General features: G+C 35.6%; 2 protein-coding genes across 17 annotated transcripts in view; one reads left to right on the plus strand and one right to left on the minus strand.

Annotated features, from left to right (window-relative positions):
• The window catches only part of PPIP5K2 (diphosphoinositol pentakisphosphate kinase 2), a 75,588-nt gene extending 63,639 nt beyond the window's left edge, over window positions 1-11,949 (minus strand). For 13 of the 16 annotated variants that reach the window (XM_082836210.1, XM_082836219.1, XM_082836206.1 and 10 more), the window contains exons 1-3: window positions 11,614-11,829; window positions 4,028-4,412; window positions 1,026-1,221 (exon numbers count right to left, since the gene is read on the minus strand). In XM_082836210.1, the coding sequence (XP_082692336.1) occupies window positions 1,026-1,221; window positions 4,028-4,141 (310 nt within the window). In that variant the 5' untranslated portion in view covers window positions 4,142-4,412; window positions 11,614-11,829. Of the gene's footprint in view, window positions 1-1,025; window positions 1,222-4,027; window positions 4,413-11,562; window positions 11,830-11,910 lie in introns of those variants that run through there. The other 3 variants (XM_082836214.1, XM_082836213.1, XM_082836212.1) reach the window with 3 other exon arrangements.
• Window positions 11,950-11,989: 40 nt separating this feature from the next.
• GIN1 (gypsy retrotransposon integrase 1) overlaps window positions 11,990-15,041 on the plus strand; it is a 28,572-nt gene continuing 25,520 nt past the window's right edge. The window contains exon 1 of the mRNA XM_082836223.1: window positions 11,990-12,043. The gene's annotated coding sequence lies outside the window, so the exon portion shown is untranslated. The remainder of the gene's footprint in view (window positions 12,044-15,041) is intronic.

The raw sequence follows: 15,041 nt of genomic DNA on the forward strand, positions 1-15,041 counted from the left end.
GCTTTAACTTAATAAATAGGAAGAACCACGTGATAGTAAGGGAAGAACACCTTACCATCAAGGATAAGCAAGTTTTAAGATCCTCTAAAATGAATGACTTCAGTCTGTAAAGAAGACCAGGGACTTGACTTCTCTATGAAATAATGAAAATCAATATAGTGTATGGGAGCACAAAAAATCTTAACCTGCTCCATCCCCTTCTTGCTGAAGGGGATGCTATTTAAACACCTAACTAAAGTGAGACTTTAACACACCTGGAGGCTACATTAGTTTGGTAACAAAAACGATTTAATATGAATACATTTATAACTGAGTGCATATCTTTTAAATTAGAGCTCTTAATGAAAACTCACTTAATTCACAGATTCTTAGGTTATAAATTTTCAGACATACACTTAATAACTTTTGATTAGTGGACTTTACTTTGAAGAAATACTTAAGCTTAATTGATATTTCAGTTTGATTTATAAAAGACAGCAAGGAAAATATAAAATTCAAATATTAAGTTCTTAAGAAATAAAGCATGAATATGTATTGAGGAATGATAGATCATCTTCTATATGGCAAAACATATGGGCTTATAATATTTAAAAAATCAAGAATCTGTCCTAAGAAACTTACAGTTGTAAACAAAGACATACATTCAAAAAGTTCATCACAACCTTATTTTTAATAGTAAAAATTGGAAACCATCTCACTTTTAGGATATTGGTTAAGTATGATATAGTACATTCACAGGATGATATACTGTGACACCATTAAAAATCAGGTTTTTGACAAATGATATAGAAGGGGAAAACCTCTTGATGTAATTAGGTTAAAAATTAAATATAAAATTACATATACACTATAACACTAAATGTGTTTTTAAAAAATACACACAGAAAAAAAGATTGGAAAGAAATATATCAAAATGTTAATATCAGTTATCTGTGAGACTAGGTGAGTTTAATTTTATTTTTCTATTTTATCTATTAGTTTTATAGTTAGAAAGGATAAAGAGGTTTCCCTCCCTGTTTTACTACCTTTAGAATGAAAAGAAATAAGACAATCACACAAAGGCCAGTTTTCCACCGGTTCATTCAAAATAACATCTTCTTCAAATACTACTACTGTGATATATTTAAATAAGGAGATCCGTTCAAGAATTTCCTTCATTGGTTTGGATTTGGATTTCTTTGCCATGGAACATATTCCAACCACAATCTGCCTTTCTGGTGGCTAAAACAGAAAGAAAACAAAAAATCAGGTTGACTCGATAACAACTCCAAAGTACAGCTATCTTAAATCTCTGTCAGAAGTACATAAAGTATGTGATGAATCAATAAAAGTGACACATTACCCGAACAGGCATTTTTCAAGATTATATTCTTATAATAAATACTTAATAATAATAGTTTTCTACAAAGGTCTGGAAAATTTTTTTTAAAGTTTCAGAACACTGTTACTATTTTCATTCAGATTTCAAACTTAAATACTTCCTTAACTGTCTCTAGTGTTTATTTGCTAAATAACAATTTAGCACATTGTTAAATTGCTAAAGGAGCAAATAAGGCCTAAAGGGCCAATAGGAGTGAGATAAAGAATTCTCTTGCCTAAAATAAGATATTTTCACTACAAAGCTATGCAGTGTTAAAATATTTTTGTAGATTGAGCTTAAATATGAGTTGGTCACCAATGACAACTTAGAAGGAAATTTTGGAGAAAGCCACACTGCTAAACAGAGGTGTCTATGCTCTTTGACACCCCAATCTTCGTACTCAACATTCCTAGTTTATAGTGTTGCTCATCTCTGGCACCCTTGCTACAGCTCAAAGGCCATGATTCAGCCTGAAATTTAAAACGCAGAATATAGAAAACTTATGAGTAGCTCATGGGTTTATAAAATTACTCAAGATTCATTCTGAGGTCTTTGCTTTCAGGTACTTCGAGAGTTTTATCAAATATAAAGCTGTGTCCAGTTTTCCATTTCAGTTCTTCTCTCTTCTATATTTATTTATTTCATATGACATTATAATCTGGGCCCAAAAGTGTTTTACTAGACCTTCTCTTATTATAAATCTAAAAATAAAACAGGGCAACATCTGAATAATTCTTCTTTATGCTTAGCATTATTCCTCTCACTCATATGAAATTTAGAGTTCAAATTGGTATTGGATTTGATGTTACCATCAAAGATTGTAAATTCTAACCTCCCTGGGATCTGCTGTCTTTCACCCTCTGATCATCTACTTTTATGTTCCCTTATTCAATTCTTTCCTGATCAAAAGCCTCGGCATAGCTCATTATGATGTTCCTTAAGTAGATTTCCCTAGACAACAAGAGTACTCAACCTAACGTCTTTGATACCTTAACAGAACAATCTGGAACAAATCATTTTATCAATCTACAGGTCAAATGAACCAAATCAAGCTCCTCAAAATGTGAACTCAATTTAATTAGTACCAATATTCCAAGAATTATGCTAAGCACTGAAGAGTTACATATACAGAAACTACCCGTCATCAAGCACTTTGAATCTAACAGGAAACACAGTAATCATACAGTACATAGTGATACACAGAATAGAAGTATATAGTCAAGGTATAGAAATGGTATTGAGGAAAAACTGTTCAAGTTTCTCATGGGGAAAAGAGTAAGGAGAGGGGGAAGACTGAACAACATGAAATCTGAGGCTTTGAAGAACGAAAACTGATTCACAAATTATCCAAAAAGGAGGGGTATTTCACAGAGATAAAGAAGTACATACAACAGCAAAGAGGCATGGTACAAGATGGAATATGTGGGAAATAAAAATCTGATATTGCTAAAACATAAAAGGTAAAAGAGAAGAGAGACAAGTACAGTTGTAGACATAGGAGAGAGATAAAAATCCTGATATGGAAGAAGACTGGACTTGATTTATCAGCGGTGTTCTCATGTGCTCAGAAGAACTCTAAAGAAAAGGGGTAAGTGTAGCAGAGGCAGAATCAAAAGTACTTTCTAGTCTAAGTCAGTTAGAGAAGCTCTGCTTTTATGTTTTAGTTACTGGACTTCTACATAAGACTTTAGATGAAGAAAAGTTTTGGCTGGTATGAGAAGTTTGAAAACCATCATTTTTTTCTAGGGGTGAGGTGGGGGGGTGGGATAGATTTTAAATGGGTGACAGTCTGATTTTGCATTTCAGATGTATAACTGCACTGTGAAAGGTGTTGTTAAATAACAGTGAAAAAGAATTTGAAGAGTCATCTAATAGCTATTTTTGGTTCGTTTTTACTACTTACATCAAGTATAACAGGTTTTTGTTTTAAAACAAAATTCTTTTTTCAATTGGAAATATAAGAAACACATATTTTAAGTTTGTTTTTTAAATAGGTTCTCAAAGTAAAGCAATCTCTAATTGTAAAGGGACAAAAATGATGAGTAATAAAAATGCTGAGCTAACATAACCATAGCAAAATAAACATAATAAATGTGTTACTCCTAAAGATCCAGTATGGTTTACACACATACACACACACATCCGTAGATACTTGAGGTAGTTTCTCCTAGTCACACAGTTTAGACTTCTGAATAGTTAATAAAAGGGGTATCTTCAGGTCAGCCACTACTTGTGTTGACAACATGACAAACTTAATGAAGCTGGTTAAGCAGTTCTTCTTTAATACCTTTAAAATTCTTTATCTTGATGTATTTGCTGTAGCACTTCTACATACAAGGAACCCTTTTGATTTATGGCCCTGATTACTCTTTCTCCTTATCACTTTTTCTACCTAACCCTGTGTTATATTAGACATAGCAATGAAAGACACTAAATTAGTCATTATTAAACAACTTAGAAATCTGACCTCTAATTGTCTTTCTTGAAGCACTATAGATTCAGTAATGTTACTAATGAAACACAGTATGCTTTTTCAGTTTAAAACTTTCCAACAAATTTCTATATGAAAAAAAATGTCTTAATAATTTAAGACTGGTATCAATTCCCCTTCACAGTGATCAGTAAAAAGTCCAGACTGTATTGGTCTTCACTAAACAAACAACTTACAGATTCATCCTCCTCCTCCTCATCTTCATCTGCATGGTGGAAGAAGTGTCGATAATTTCCAGGATTTATTTCTGTATCCTCAGGTCCAACAAAGAATCTGGGGCCTTCACTCATTTTTATTTCATTTGATATAAATATAACCTAAATGTGATGTACTAAAACTGTTTCTAAATAAACAGCATCTGAAAAAAGCATTCTCTCTGTAAGAGTTGACACATGGGTCTGTTGCAGCTTGTTTCTGCTTATACAATCACTTGAAATTGTGATGACAGTTAGTTGGCAAATGTTCATTTGTTCTCAGATATTATTGCTTCATTGTTGATGCAGTTTAAAAGACAAGACAGTGACCTATTGCTTCAGTGAGTTGATATGGCAATCTTTTTACCTAAAATGCAATTAAAAAATTAATTTTGGAGACTGTACTTCAAAATCACTCATGTAAAAATAACTTTAAATGACACTTGTAAAATCATTATCAATAACTTGATGTATACCTTCAAATGAAAAGACATTTTTCCATAAACTTAAGAAATTTAGACTCTCATCTTCAATAATATATATCTTGGCAATTTGACAAACTGATACAAAATAACAAAAAAGAGTACACTAAATTCAAGTCTAAAAATATCTAAGGAATTAGGAGAAAATTATACAAATTATAACAAAATTACACTAAAAGCTAAATCCCTCGGGCTTCCCTGGTGGCGCAGTGGTTGAGAGTCCGCCTGCCGATGCAGGGGACACGGGTTCGTGCCCCGGTCCGGGAAGATCCCACATGCCGCGGAGCGGCTGGGCTCGTGAGCCATGGCCGCTGAGCCTGCGCATCCGGAGCCTGTGCTCCACAACGGGAGAGGCCACATCAGTGAGAGGCCCGCGTACCACAAGAAAAAAAAAAAAAAAAAAAAAGCTAAATCCCTCTGCACATAGCTCAGTAATATCTGAATAGAATGGAAAAGGATAAAATATAATGTGGATTTAAAAATAATTAACAACTATACACCAATCTGAAATTACATTAAATCAATTTTTAAAAAGGCTTCAATTTGTAAAAGTTCAATTTGCAAACAGGTTTTTTGGGGTACATAACCATTCTTCATTTTGGTCTCACATATAAATCAACAGAACAAGATTAGAATGAAAACAGGATTTCATTATAACAGCAGCTCAAAGTTTTAGAGTCACAAACACTTTTGCAATATTTTATAATAACCATAAATGGAGTATAACCTTTAAAAATTGTGAATCACTGTATTGTACACCTGTAACTTACATATTATGTGTCAAGTATACCTCAATTTAAAAAAATAAAAAATAAAGCCTAAAAAAAAAAAACCTGTGGCAAATCTACTAAAATCTATGGATCTTCTCAGAAAAAATACACATGTACACTAAATTCTGCAAGCAATTTTATGTGATTGACAGACATCCAAACTTTTCCACAAAAACAGATGCCCATGAACATCAGTTTAAGAACTATCATACAACAGTGATATAACCTCAGAATATTCCTTAGCAAAGCTGTTTACATGTACTTGGTTCCTTGGTCATATTAAAACTAATCACCTACCAAGATGAAACTACATATCAAATACTTTATTAGATTACTGGTAATACAAGAAATTACTTGATTAAATATTCTTAGGAGCTGAATGATAAGCTAGCTAGAACTGCAAAGCATAATGCCAAAAGTCCTATCCCTAAAGATCTAATTCCAGTTTAATTGGTGGCTCCCTATGAAACATTAAAACTAGTTTACCTTGGGCTTCCCTGGTGGTGCAGTGGTTAAGAATCTGCCTGCCAATGCAAGGGACATGGGTTCGAGCCCTGGCCTGGGAAGATCCCATATGCCGCGGAGCAACTAAGCCCGTGCGCTACAACTACTGAGCCTGAGATCTAGAGCCCGCAAGCCACAGCTACTGAGTCCACGTGCCACAACTACTGAAGCCTGCGCGCCTAGAGCCCGTGCTCCACAACAAGAAGCCACGACAATGAGAAGCCCGCGCACCACAACGAAGAGTAGCCCCCACTCACCACAACTAAACAAAGCTTATACACAGCAACGAAGCCCCAACACAGCCAAAAGTAAATAAATAAATAAATTTATATTAAACTAGTTTACCTAGCCAGGCAACTACATTTTTATGAAATTTAAAACTTTGTCATTAAAGAATAAAAGCAGAAATAATTCATTTTATGTATCAGTGCTTTTTATTCCTATTTCCCTTGCACTGTTTCATACATAAAAGATGTTTGCTGAAAAAAAAAAAAAAGAAAGTTTCCAATTGTTGTAAAACTTGATGGTAGTGAATAAGCTGATCTCAGTTCTTCTGTTTTGTATCAAAAGGCAAACTTCTTTGGTTTCTTTTTAGTTTTTAACCCCTCCCATCCACCTAAAACCAGCCCTAATATTGAATATTTAGTACCAGAAAGGGCATGTGTTTTAGAGTCAGATATACCTATTTAAATCTGTCATTACATAACAAGCAACTTATGCTAGTTTCTCTAAATTTCTTCATCTATAAAAAAAGGGGTATCATAGTACCCTGTAACTCTGTGAAGAGTAAGTAAATGTTTGGCATATACTAAACACTCAATAAACCTTAGTTTCTATAGGCACTCTATAAACCAAGCTCCCTACTAACATAACATAAAATCTAACAAAATGAATATTGCTCATTATTTGTTGACCTAAATCACAAATAACTTTTAACCTATTACAGAAGGCACAGTATTAGGTGCTAGCAATATAAAGTCAAAGTAAACATGAACCTTTTTCTTAAGCAGCTTAAGGTCTAGAAAGAAGACAGCCAAGTAAATTAACATTTTCTGTTTTAGTGTGATAAGCACACCAACAAAACTACAATAGAAATATGCAATAATGTCTCACTTTTCAGAACGGCAACAGTGGGAGATGTATTTCAGTGCATATAAAGATATATGTTTACATATATATATATATATATGCATGTAAGTATGTGGATGTGTACACTTTATGGCATGATTTTAAAATTGTACTTTCTTCTAATTTAGGTGCTTTAATGAGTGATAATAATCCTGTTCTACAGAGTTGAAAATTAATTTTCAAAAACTGTAATTTTAGAGTGTTCATCGTGAAAAGTCTAGAATGCATAAAAATGAAAATTTATAAGTCAGTTAATAATACCATGACCCAGTGGCAGAACTACTGGTTGTAGTTCTTAGTTGTGGAATTATTGGGTTGTATTTCCTACTAGTCCCTTTACTCTATATTTTCCCAAATTTTTGAGCTACTTTATATGTGTATTATGTGTGAGTAGAAATCAGCTTTTGGAAAAAAATGTGTATCCTGCACATTTTTTTCCAAGAGTATAAATGAATGACTGATCTGTCCCCTTCTCTTCACTTAGTCAAATTCTGTTTCAGTCTTCAATGCTGCTTCAAATACATATATGTCTTCAAATACATATATGTATGTCCCCCATCTGATTATGGGTTTAGGTCTGAAACCATGTCTCATTCACTCATTTGGAGAGAGACGATAGACAAATCAACAAATAAATATATGATAGGAAGACCTCCCTAATATGGTGACATTTGAGTAGAAATCTGAATTAATGAGGAAACCAGCCATGGGGTTATATGACAAGAGCATTCCAGACAAGAAACAAACTCTAAAGGCCCTAAAACATAAATATTTGGCAGATTTCACATGATCAAGGAAAAGTAAGGAGAACATTGCAGCTGGAGCAGAGCAAGCAAGTAAAGGAAAAATGGTAGAAAATAAAGTCGGAGAAGTAGCTAATATACATACAGAGGACTGAGAAGCCACAGTAAGAATTTTCAATTTTATTAAATGTGATTGGATTGCTTTTAAGAGAACGGGAGAAGAAGAAGTAGAGACAAGCTATATTGACAATTCTTTTGAAGGGCTTTCTTATAAGGGTAGGCAAAGGTTTTATTTTTTGTTTTCTCTTCTGATATATGAATGATACTTACAAATACCAGAAATAGACAGAACAGGCTAGTGGTTAATAGTATGGATTCTGGAGCCAAAAACACTTGGTGTTAAATCTTAACTCCAGTAGCTGTGTGACATTGAGCAAGTTAATTAACCTCTAAGAGCCTCAGTAAATTGTACCTATCTTTCAAGTTGTTTTACAGATTAAATTATATTTAGAAAGTTCTTATATCCCACCGCTCAGGTAATACTCCATACCAATTTTATCAAAATATTTGGGAGAAAGGCCCAGGTATTTTTAAGGCTTCTCAGATTCTAATGTGCACCCAAGTTTGAGAACCCCTGTACAACTCAAAAAAAGGAGGGGGAGTGTAGAACAATGGAAGTACATGGCAAGCAAAACCTGTGTTTGCCATTGTTAGGGGAGCATGCTATTATTACAGGAGATCTGATGATCTGATAAAAAAGGAGACAAAGCTGATGAAGCAGAGTCTTTGTCTTCTTGAAGCTTGGCACATCTCAAGTACCCAAAAAATATTCCCTCACAAACCTTTCCTTAACAATTTCCAAGATTTCTTCTCTGAATCATTCATTTTGCCCTTTGGTCACCTCTAACCTTGGCATTATTTAGCTGTTTTGGTTGTGACCATCCCTTTAAAACACGATAAGCTTCAAGAGAACGAACATTTATTCACCATTGCTACCTGGTATGTACTTAATTTGTTAACCCAGAGCCTCCCAACACATTGCCTCACCATGAATGAATACTTTAAGTATGCCAAGTGTGGCAGCTGGAACCCCCTGGCCAGTTGCCTCCAACACCACTCTCTTCAGTTTCTCCTGGAAACATCGTACAAATACTATCACTTTCTATGAATACTCTAATATGAAAAAAGTTGGGAAGCAGTTATGACTTTGTGATTTAACAATTATTCTTAGCAATCCTGGGATTAGAGATATTTTCCTCGTTTTACAAATGCTTCCAGTACATAGATAAATGTCCATCATTTGATTATAAATGAGAACTTGAAGCTCAGAAAGTTCAAGAAATTTGACTGTAACCACACACCCAATAAGACCTGTAAAAAGAAATCAAATCCAAGTCTGTTTAAACCAAAGGCCATCATGATCACTTAAGGGCAAAATCAGGACTCCACAGTCCTTACCACTGTATTACACATATTAAATAAATACTTATAAAACTAAAAGTATGACATAAATGTATTTTTTGTTTCCCCTACCCAAGTGATATGTATACTGTAGTACAAGATGAAATTTTATGGGCATGATAGGAAATCCAGGATATTCTAATGAATTGCTATTTCACCTGAACCCCTGACAAACCAAATATACCTTATGCATTTCCACATTATTTAGCATTTCGACCAAACTACATCCTCCATCATGAATTCCAAAACATATAACTGGCCTTAAAGATATTACATTATTCAAGTATCAAAGTTGAGCCTTTCTTATTTTTAAGATTCTTTGTATAGCAGTAGTCCCATAATAAACTGGCTACAGCAGAATTATCTGGGACATCTGTAAAAACTCAAGTTAATAGACCTCCCACAAATTTTCTACAGCAGCATTTCTTAACCAGATAATCTATATTTTAACAAATCAAAGTGTAGCCAGGTTTGGTAATCTGTTTAAATTTGTGCAAAAGACAAATACCTATTAAGGCTGATTTCTAAATTTGAAATTAGTATCATGCTACTAAAGTACCCACACTCAAAGCACTGGTTCTCAAACTCTAGAATGCACTCAAATCACCTGGAGGGCTTGTTAAACTACTAAACTAAAAAGTCTGGAAGTCACACCTTTGCTAACCCCCAAATACACATCAGCACCCTCTTCCATCCTCTACGTTCCACAGCATTTTGGATCTATCTTTACAAATATGTTTCCACTACAGTTACGGTTTTCCTCCCCAACTTTTTATTGTGAAAAATTTCAAATATTCACAGAAATTGAAAGAACAGTTCACTGTAAACACCCATATACCCACCACTGGACTCAACAATTGCTCTACCATTTGTAAGTAAGTTGTAGACATCAATATGTGTCATCTCTAAATACTTTACTATCCATCTCCTAAAAATAAGGACATGCTCTTACAAAACCACAGTATCATTTCCACATAAGAACATTAATAGTTCCACAATACTATTCATATGTAGTTGCATGGGAGCTTTTAGAGAACGAGGATGTCATCTATATATTCCCAGTACTTAATTGGTGCATAGCACTTATTTGGGTGATGAATAAGTGTTCCACCAATTGTTAAGTTTAATACCCTCACAACTACCCTGCAAGTCGTGAGTTTAAAACTTAAACAGCAAGCTTTGATTGCACAACCTGCACCTTCTGCCCACCAGTTTAATCACCTGCTTTAAACAAACCCATTCAAGTTTAAGTATTTTGGTTTCTGAACTATGTAATTCTGCATCAATACTGAAGCTCCATGAAGACAGACGTCACATCTGTCTGCCTTCAGACACCTAAATAGGCATACCAAATATTTTTCTAATGAATACTTCCAGCTACTGAAAATGTTAGTGAAGAAGTTGGAAGCAATGAAGCACAACGGTAGGACAATGGTAATGTAATAGTTAAGTATACAGATTTTGAAGTATGAAAAACCTGCTTTCTAGTACAGGTTTGTTCAAACGTTTACCAGTAGAAAAAATTTACTAGAGCAAGTTCAGTGAGGCTTAGAGATAAGGCTCAGTTCCTACCTCTGTAAAATGAGAATAATAATCTAATACAATACACCTCATGGAATTGTTGAGAGAAGTATATGAGAAACTATGTAAAGCACTTGGCACACATAAGAACTCAGTGAATGGCAGCTATCATTATTTTTTTTATTTGCTTGAAAACAAAACCTTTATTTTTCATGAAGAATTTTCAGTAGCAAAGCAAAACCCTATCCCACTGCAGAACAAGGATGCTAGGTGCCTAAGTCAGCAAGGAGGCTTCCTACTTCCACAACTAAGCTTTTCAATACGCTAAAGCCAAGGTAAGTATCATCCACGGGACTCCAAAGGTCGCAAACTCCCAGGAAGTCCTAGTAGATGAGATCCAGTGGTCACCACCCTCGCCCCTTCCCCCTCGAAGCGCGCGAGGATGCAACACTCCAACCGATTAGGGGCGGCAGTGACCTGCAGCCTCCTTCCCTACTCTGGAAAGCTGCAACGGAAGGGGCTTTTGGTCTCTTGTAGTGGAGTGGAGAAGCCGAGGAGCAGAAGGACAAAGACTGAGGAATGAAAATGAAAATAGCCATCTCTACGCACAGCAGTCCCCAAACTCGAGACTGCCTACTTCGGTGGAACGAGACCGCAGCCTGGCGTACCAGCCAGAACCTCGGCAGTTCCCTTCGAGCTAAGATGAAACCTCCGGTATCTCAAACCCAAGAAATGGAAAAGGGAAGTAATGGAGGAGAAAGAGAAAATAAGACACGGAAAGACCCTCAAGGCTGTACTGTCACTCCTCCACACCCACGCTGCCTCTCTGGCACATGCCCCTAGGAGGAGCGCGTGTCTAGGCTCCCCCAGAGCGCAGCAGGAGACAAAACAACTGCCCAGCAGCAAACCTCGGGGGACCAGGTTCCGCATCTTGATTCCTTCGGTCACTGGGCCCGCACCTGCCACGGCTGCGGTCGTCACGCGAACTGCAGGAAATGACCACGCCCATTCAGGCCTCGGTTTCCCCTTTAATCCCCGGGACAGAACTGAGGTGTTCATCAAAGAGACTCCAGCTGTTAGCTTGAACCTGGGTCTTCTCTCTTCAATAGCAGCTGGAAGGCCACAGAGAGATACTGTAGGCAACACTACACCTCGCCGAACCCTGGTCACGCCTCTTCCCCTCCCGCCTCGGGTCTCACACTGAAACCTCACCGGGCGGAACGATTTCCGGCAAGAACCAAACGATCCGCCCTAACCTTTTGTGACCGAAGCTCCGAGGCCCCCGTAAACACTCCTCTCTTAACCACACGGGTAGTTCCGCTTCCGGCAGCACCACATAAATCGCGAGAGGACGCTTAAGTCTTGACGCTTGCGTTTAGGACCACTTCGGTGAGTGGTCGTTTTGGTGTGTTCACACTTGATGATTTTTTTAAAATGAGGCGTGAGCTGACAGTAATTTCAAAACCATTCGCGTCAACTAGTTTAAAGAAGGGTTTAATTGACTTTGTGCAGATTGCGCAGGCGCCCTTGGAGCGGGAGGGCCTTGCTTGGGCGTTGCGATGCCCGCGACAGCTGAGCAGGAAAGGGACGTGTTCCGTTGTCGGGCCTAGGGAGGTGCCTTCTGCGTGTGACCGACTTTTACTTATTGGTCGTTTTCTTGCCTATGCTAAATTTAGCTGGACCTTGCCCTTAAGAATTAGTTAACGAGTAACCCAGACTCTGGAAATGCTCCCTCAGAGTAGCAAATTCAGAAGTTGAGTGCTGCCTTTGGCTGACAGTAAAGAATTCTCCTCCTTACTTTATCATAGTTGTCATTTCATCTTTTGCCCCAGATTAAAATCTCCTGTGGCGGGGAGAAATGCGAGTTTAAGGGAGAATCTTGCCCTGTTGTTTTAAAGGAAAATTACTATCTCTGTGGATGTTCTTTAAATGAGCGTTTCTGAACCAAAGTAGAGAAATAATTTTTAAAATTTAAATTCATTTATCACATGTGGCTTCATGTTTATGCATATGGAGATGAAGGCGTTTTTGTTAAATGAATTTGCACGTTGAAGTGAGGCAGATTATAGGGAAGTGTATTGTGTAATTAGACTTCCCAGTCGTTTTCGTTACATAAAATTGTGCACTTCCAATTTTTCAGAGATTATAATAGAATAATTCAGAAGTAAAATTAATGATCCCAAGTAAATATGTTTATCGAAATATTACAGATTTTAAGTTTTAAAGTTGGGACATATGCGTATTATAACCTTTAGAAGCTTAAATTGGGTTTTGCCCTTGGTGAAACACAGTTAAATCCTAATTTTATTTAAAGTGGTACCTAACTGCCTTTATTGCACACACAAGATAATATTATTAAAGGAATCAAGTAATAAGTATTTACACCTACAATAAGTATTCATTGATTTCATATAATGTTGTACCAGGGACATAGTGTAAAAAGCTCAACCAAATTTGATCCTGACAGTTCAATTAGGATTTGTAATAAGACACCTGTACTGCCTTTTCTCATCCCTACATATTTTAATACATGAGTAATTATTTTTTTTAAGAATTCTTGAAAATATGAGCATATCCAAAAAAGGTGTAATGTAATCTTCGTGTTTATAACTCAAACCACTTAATTCTCCCTTGTAAATGATACCTTTGTTTAATAATATTTGGGAATAGGAAGATATTTATCTTTGTTCTGAGTATTATAGCCTAAAGCCATTTGCTCATATTAACTATTCCATTGGATGGTTTCTAGGGACCAAATAGTTCTTTTGAAAAGGAAAAAACTATTAGTTCTTTAAGTTATACCTATATATAAATAGCAAACATTAGCAGGAAACTTTTAACCTTCCACTTAGAGGACTATACTTTTTGTGAACTGATTTTTCTTTGTTATTCGTTTTCTATTTCTCCTTGTCATCTGTCTTTAGTGCCAGAACCACAAACTTGTGAACCCAATTAGACTATAAACTCATTATAAAGTATACAACTCTTGATTCTTCTGGGTTTCGTGTTTAGCAGTAAAACATAAATAAACATTGCTATGTAACATTAATCTCGTTCCATTAATGAAAGGAACGAGATTTTAAAATCTTTTTTTCCTTGAAGATAAAGGTTTTGAGACAAGAAAGTTCTCTGCTACTTTGAACAGTTTTATATGGATGATAATAATACTTAAAACATTTTAACAGTAATTATATATTGCTTTACCATTTGCAAAGGACTTTTCAAATTCATAATTATCTCATTGATCTTCATAATTGTGAAAAAGGAAAGGTAAGTATTATTTCCTTTTTGTCAAACATGGATACTGAGACAGGTAACTGTCACATGCTAGAAATTCTGCCTCCTAAAAGCCGTACCTTCTTAGACAGGCCCTACTTGTAGTACCATATATCAATACATGCAAGTGAAGTAATGTTTTCTGAAGTGAAATAATAGTCACCTTTGGAACATGTGCTCTTTTTAAATTCAATGCTACCTCTCCTGTCAGGAAATGCAAGTAATTCTTACTCATTTACAAATAGTTGAATGTCCACTGTGTCCTGAATACTATGTGAAACATTAAAAACTAACAAGACCTTCTCATTCCTCATTTATAACCTAAATTATTTATTACAAAAATCACTTTATAACTCTTCTAGCAGAGGCCTGAACCAAGTATTATGAAAGCTGAGGATGACAAATAATTAAATTAGTGTGTGTCAGGGGACGGACCATGAAATTTGAAGCAACAGAGACCAAGGTTTAAATTTAAGTCAATGGATGCATTCACTAACTGTGTTGCCTTGAGTAAAGTGGATGATCTCTCTGAACCTCCATTTTCTTATCTCTAAAACAGATGTAAAACTAGTACCTGCTCCATAGCATGTTGTGAGGATCATCACAGTAAAGTGCTGTATAAATGTTTGCTATTATTTTTAAAATCTGCTTTTGTAGTTATTTTTCAAAAATCAGTTCAAAAAATTGTTTCCTCTCTTTATAGTTTTGGCTTTTCCAGATGTCATAAAAAGATTGGCGTATAGTATGTATGTAGCCTTTTGTGTCTGCTTTCACTTAACAATGATTTTGAGATTCCTCTCTATTGTTAAATGTATTTGTAGTTCCTTTTTGCTGAGTGGTATTCCACTGTGTGGATCTACCACAGTTTGTTTATCCATTCACCTGTTGATGAACTTCTGGATTGTATTCAGGTTTTGGCTGTTATGAATAAAGCTTCTAGAAACATTCACATACACATTTTTGTGTGAACATATACTTTCATTTCTCTTGGGTTAAAACTGTTTTCCAACATGTTTACACCATTTTTTATTCTTACCAGCAATGCTTTTCATGCTTGGTAGTACTTAGTATTGCCAGGTTTTGTTTGTTTTTGTTGTTTTTTTGCCATTTT

This window comes from Leucopleurus acutus (assembly GCF_964270905.1).
Source record: "Leucopleurus acutus genome assembly, chromosome: 3".
Lineage (NCBI taxonomy): Eukaryota > Metazoa > Chordata > Mammalia > Artiodactyla > Delphinidae > Leucopleurus > Leucopleurus acutus.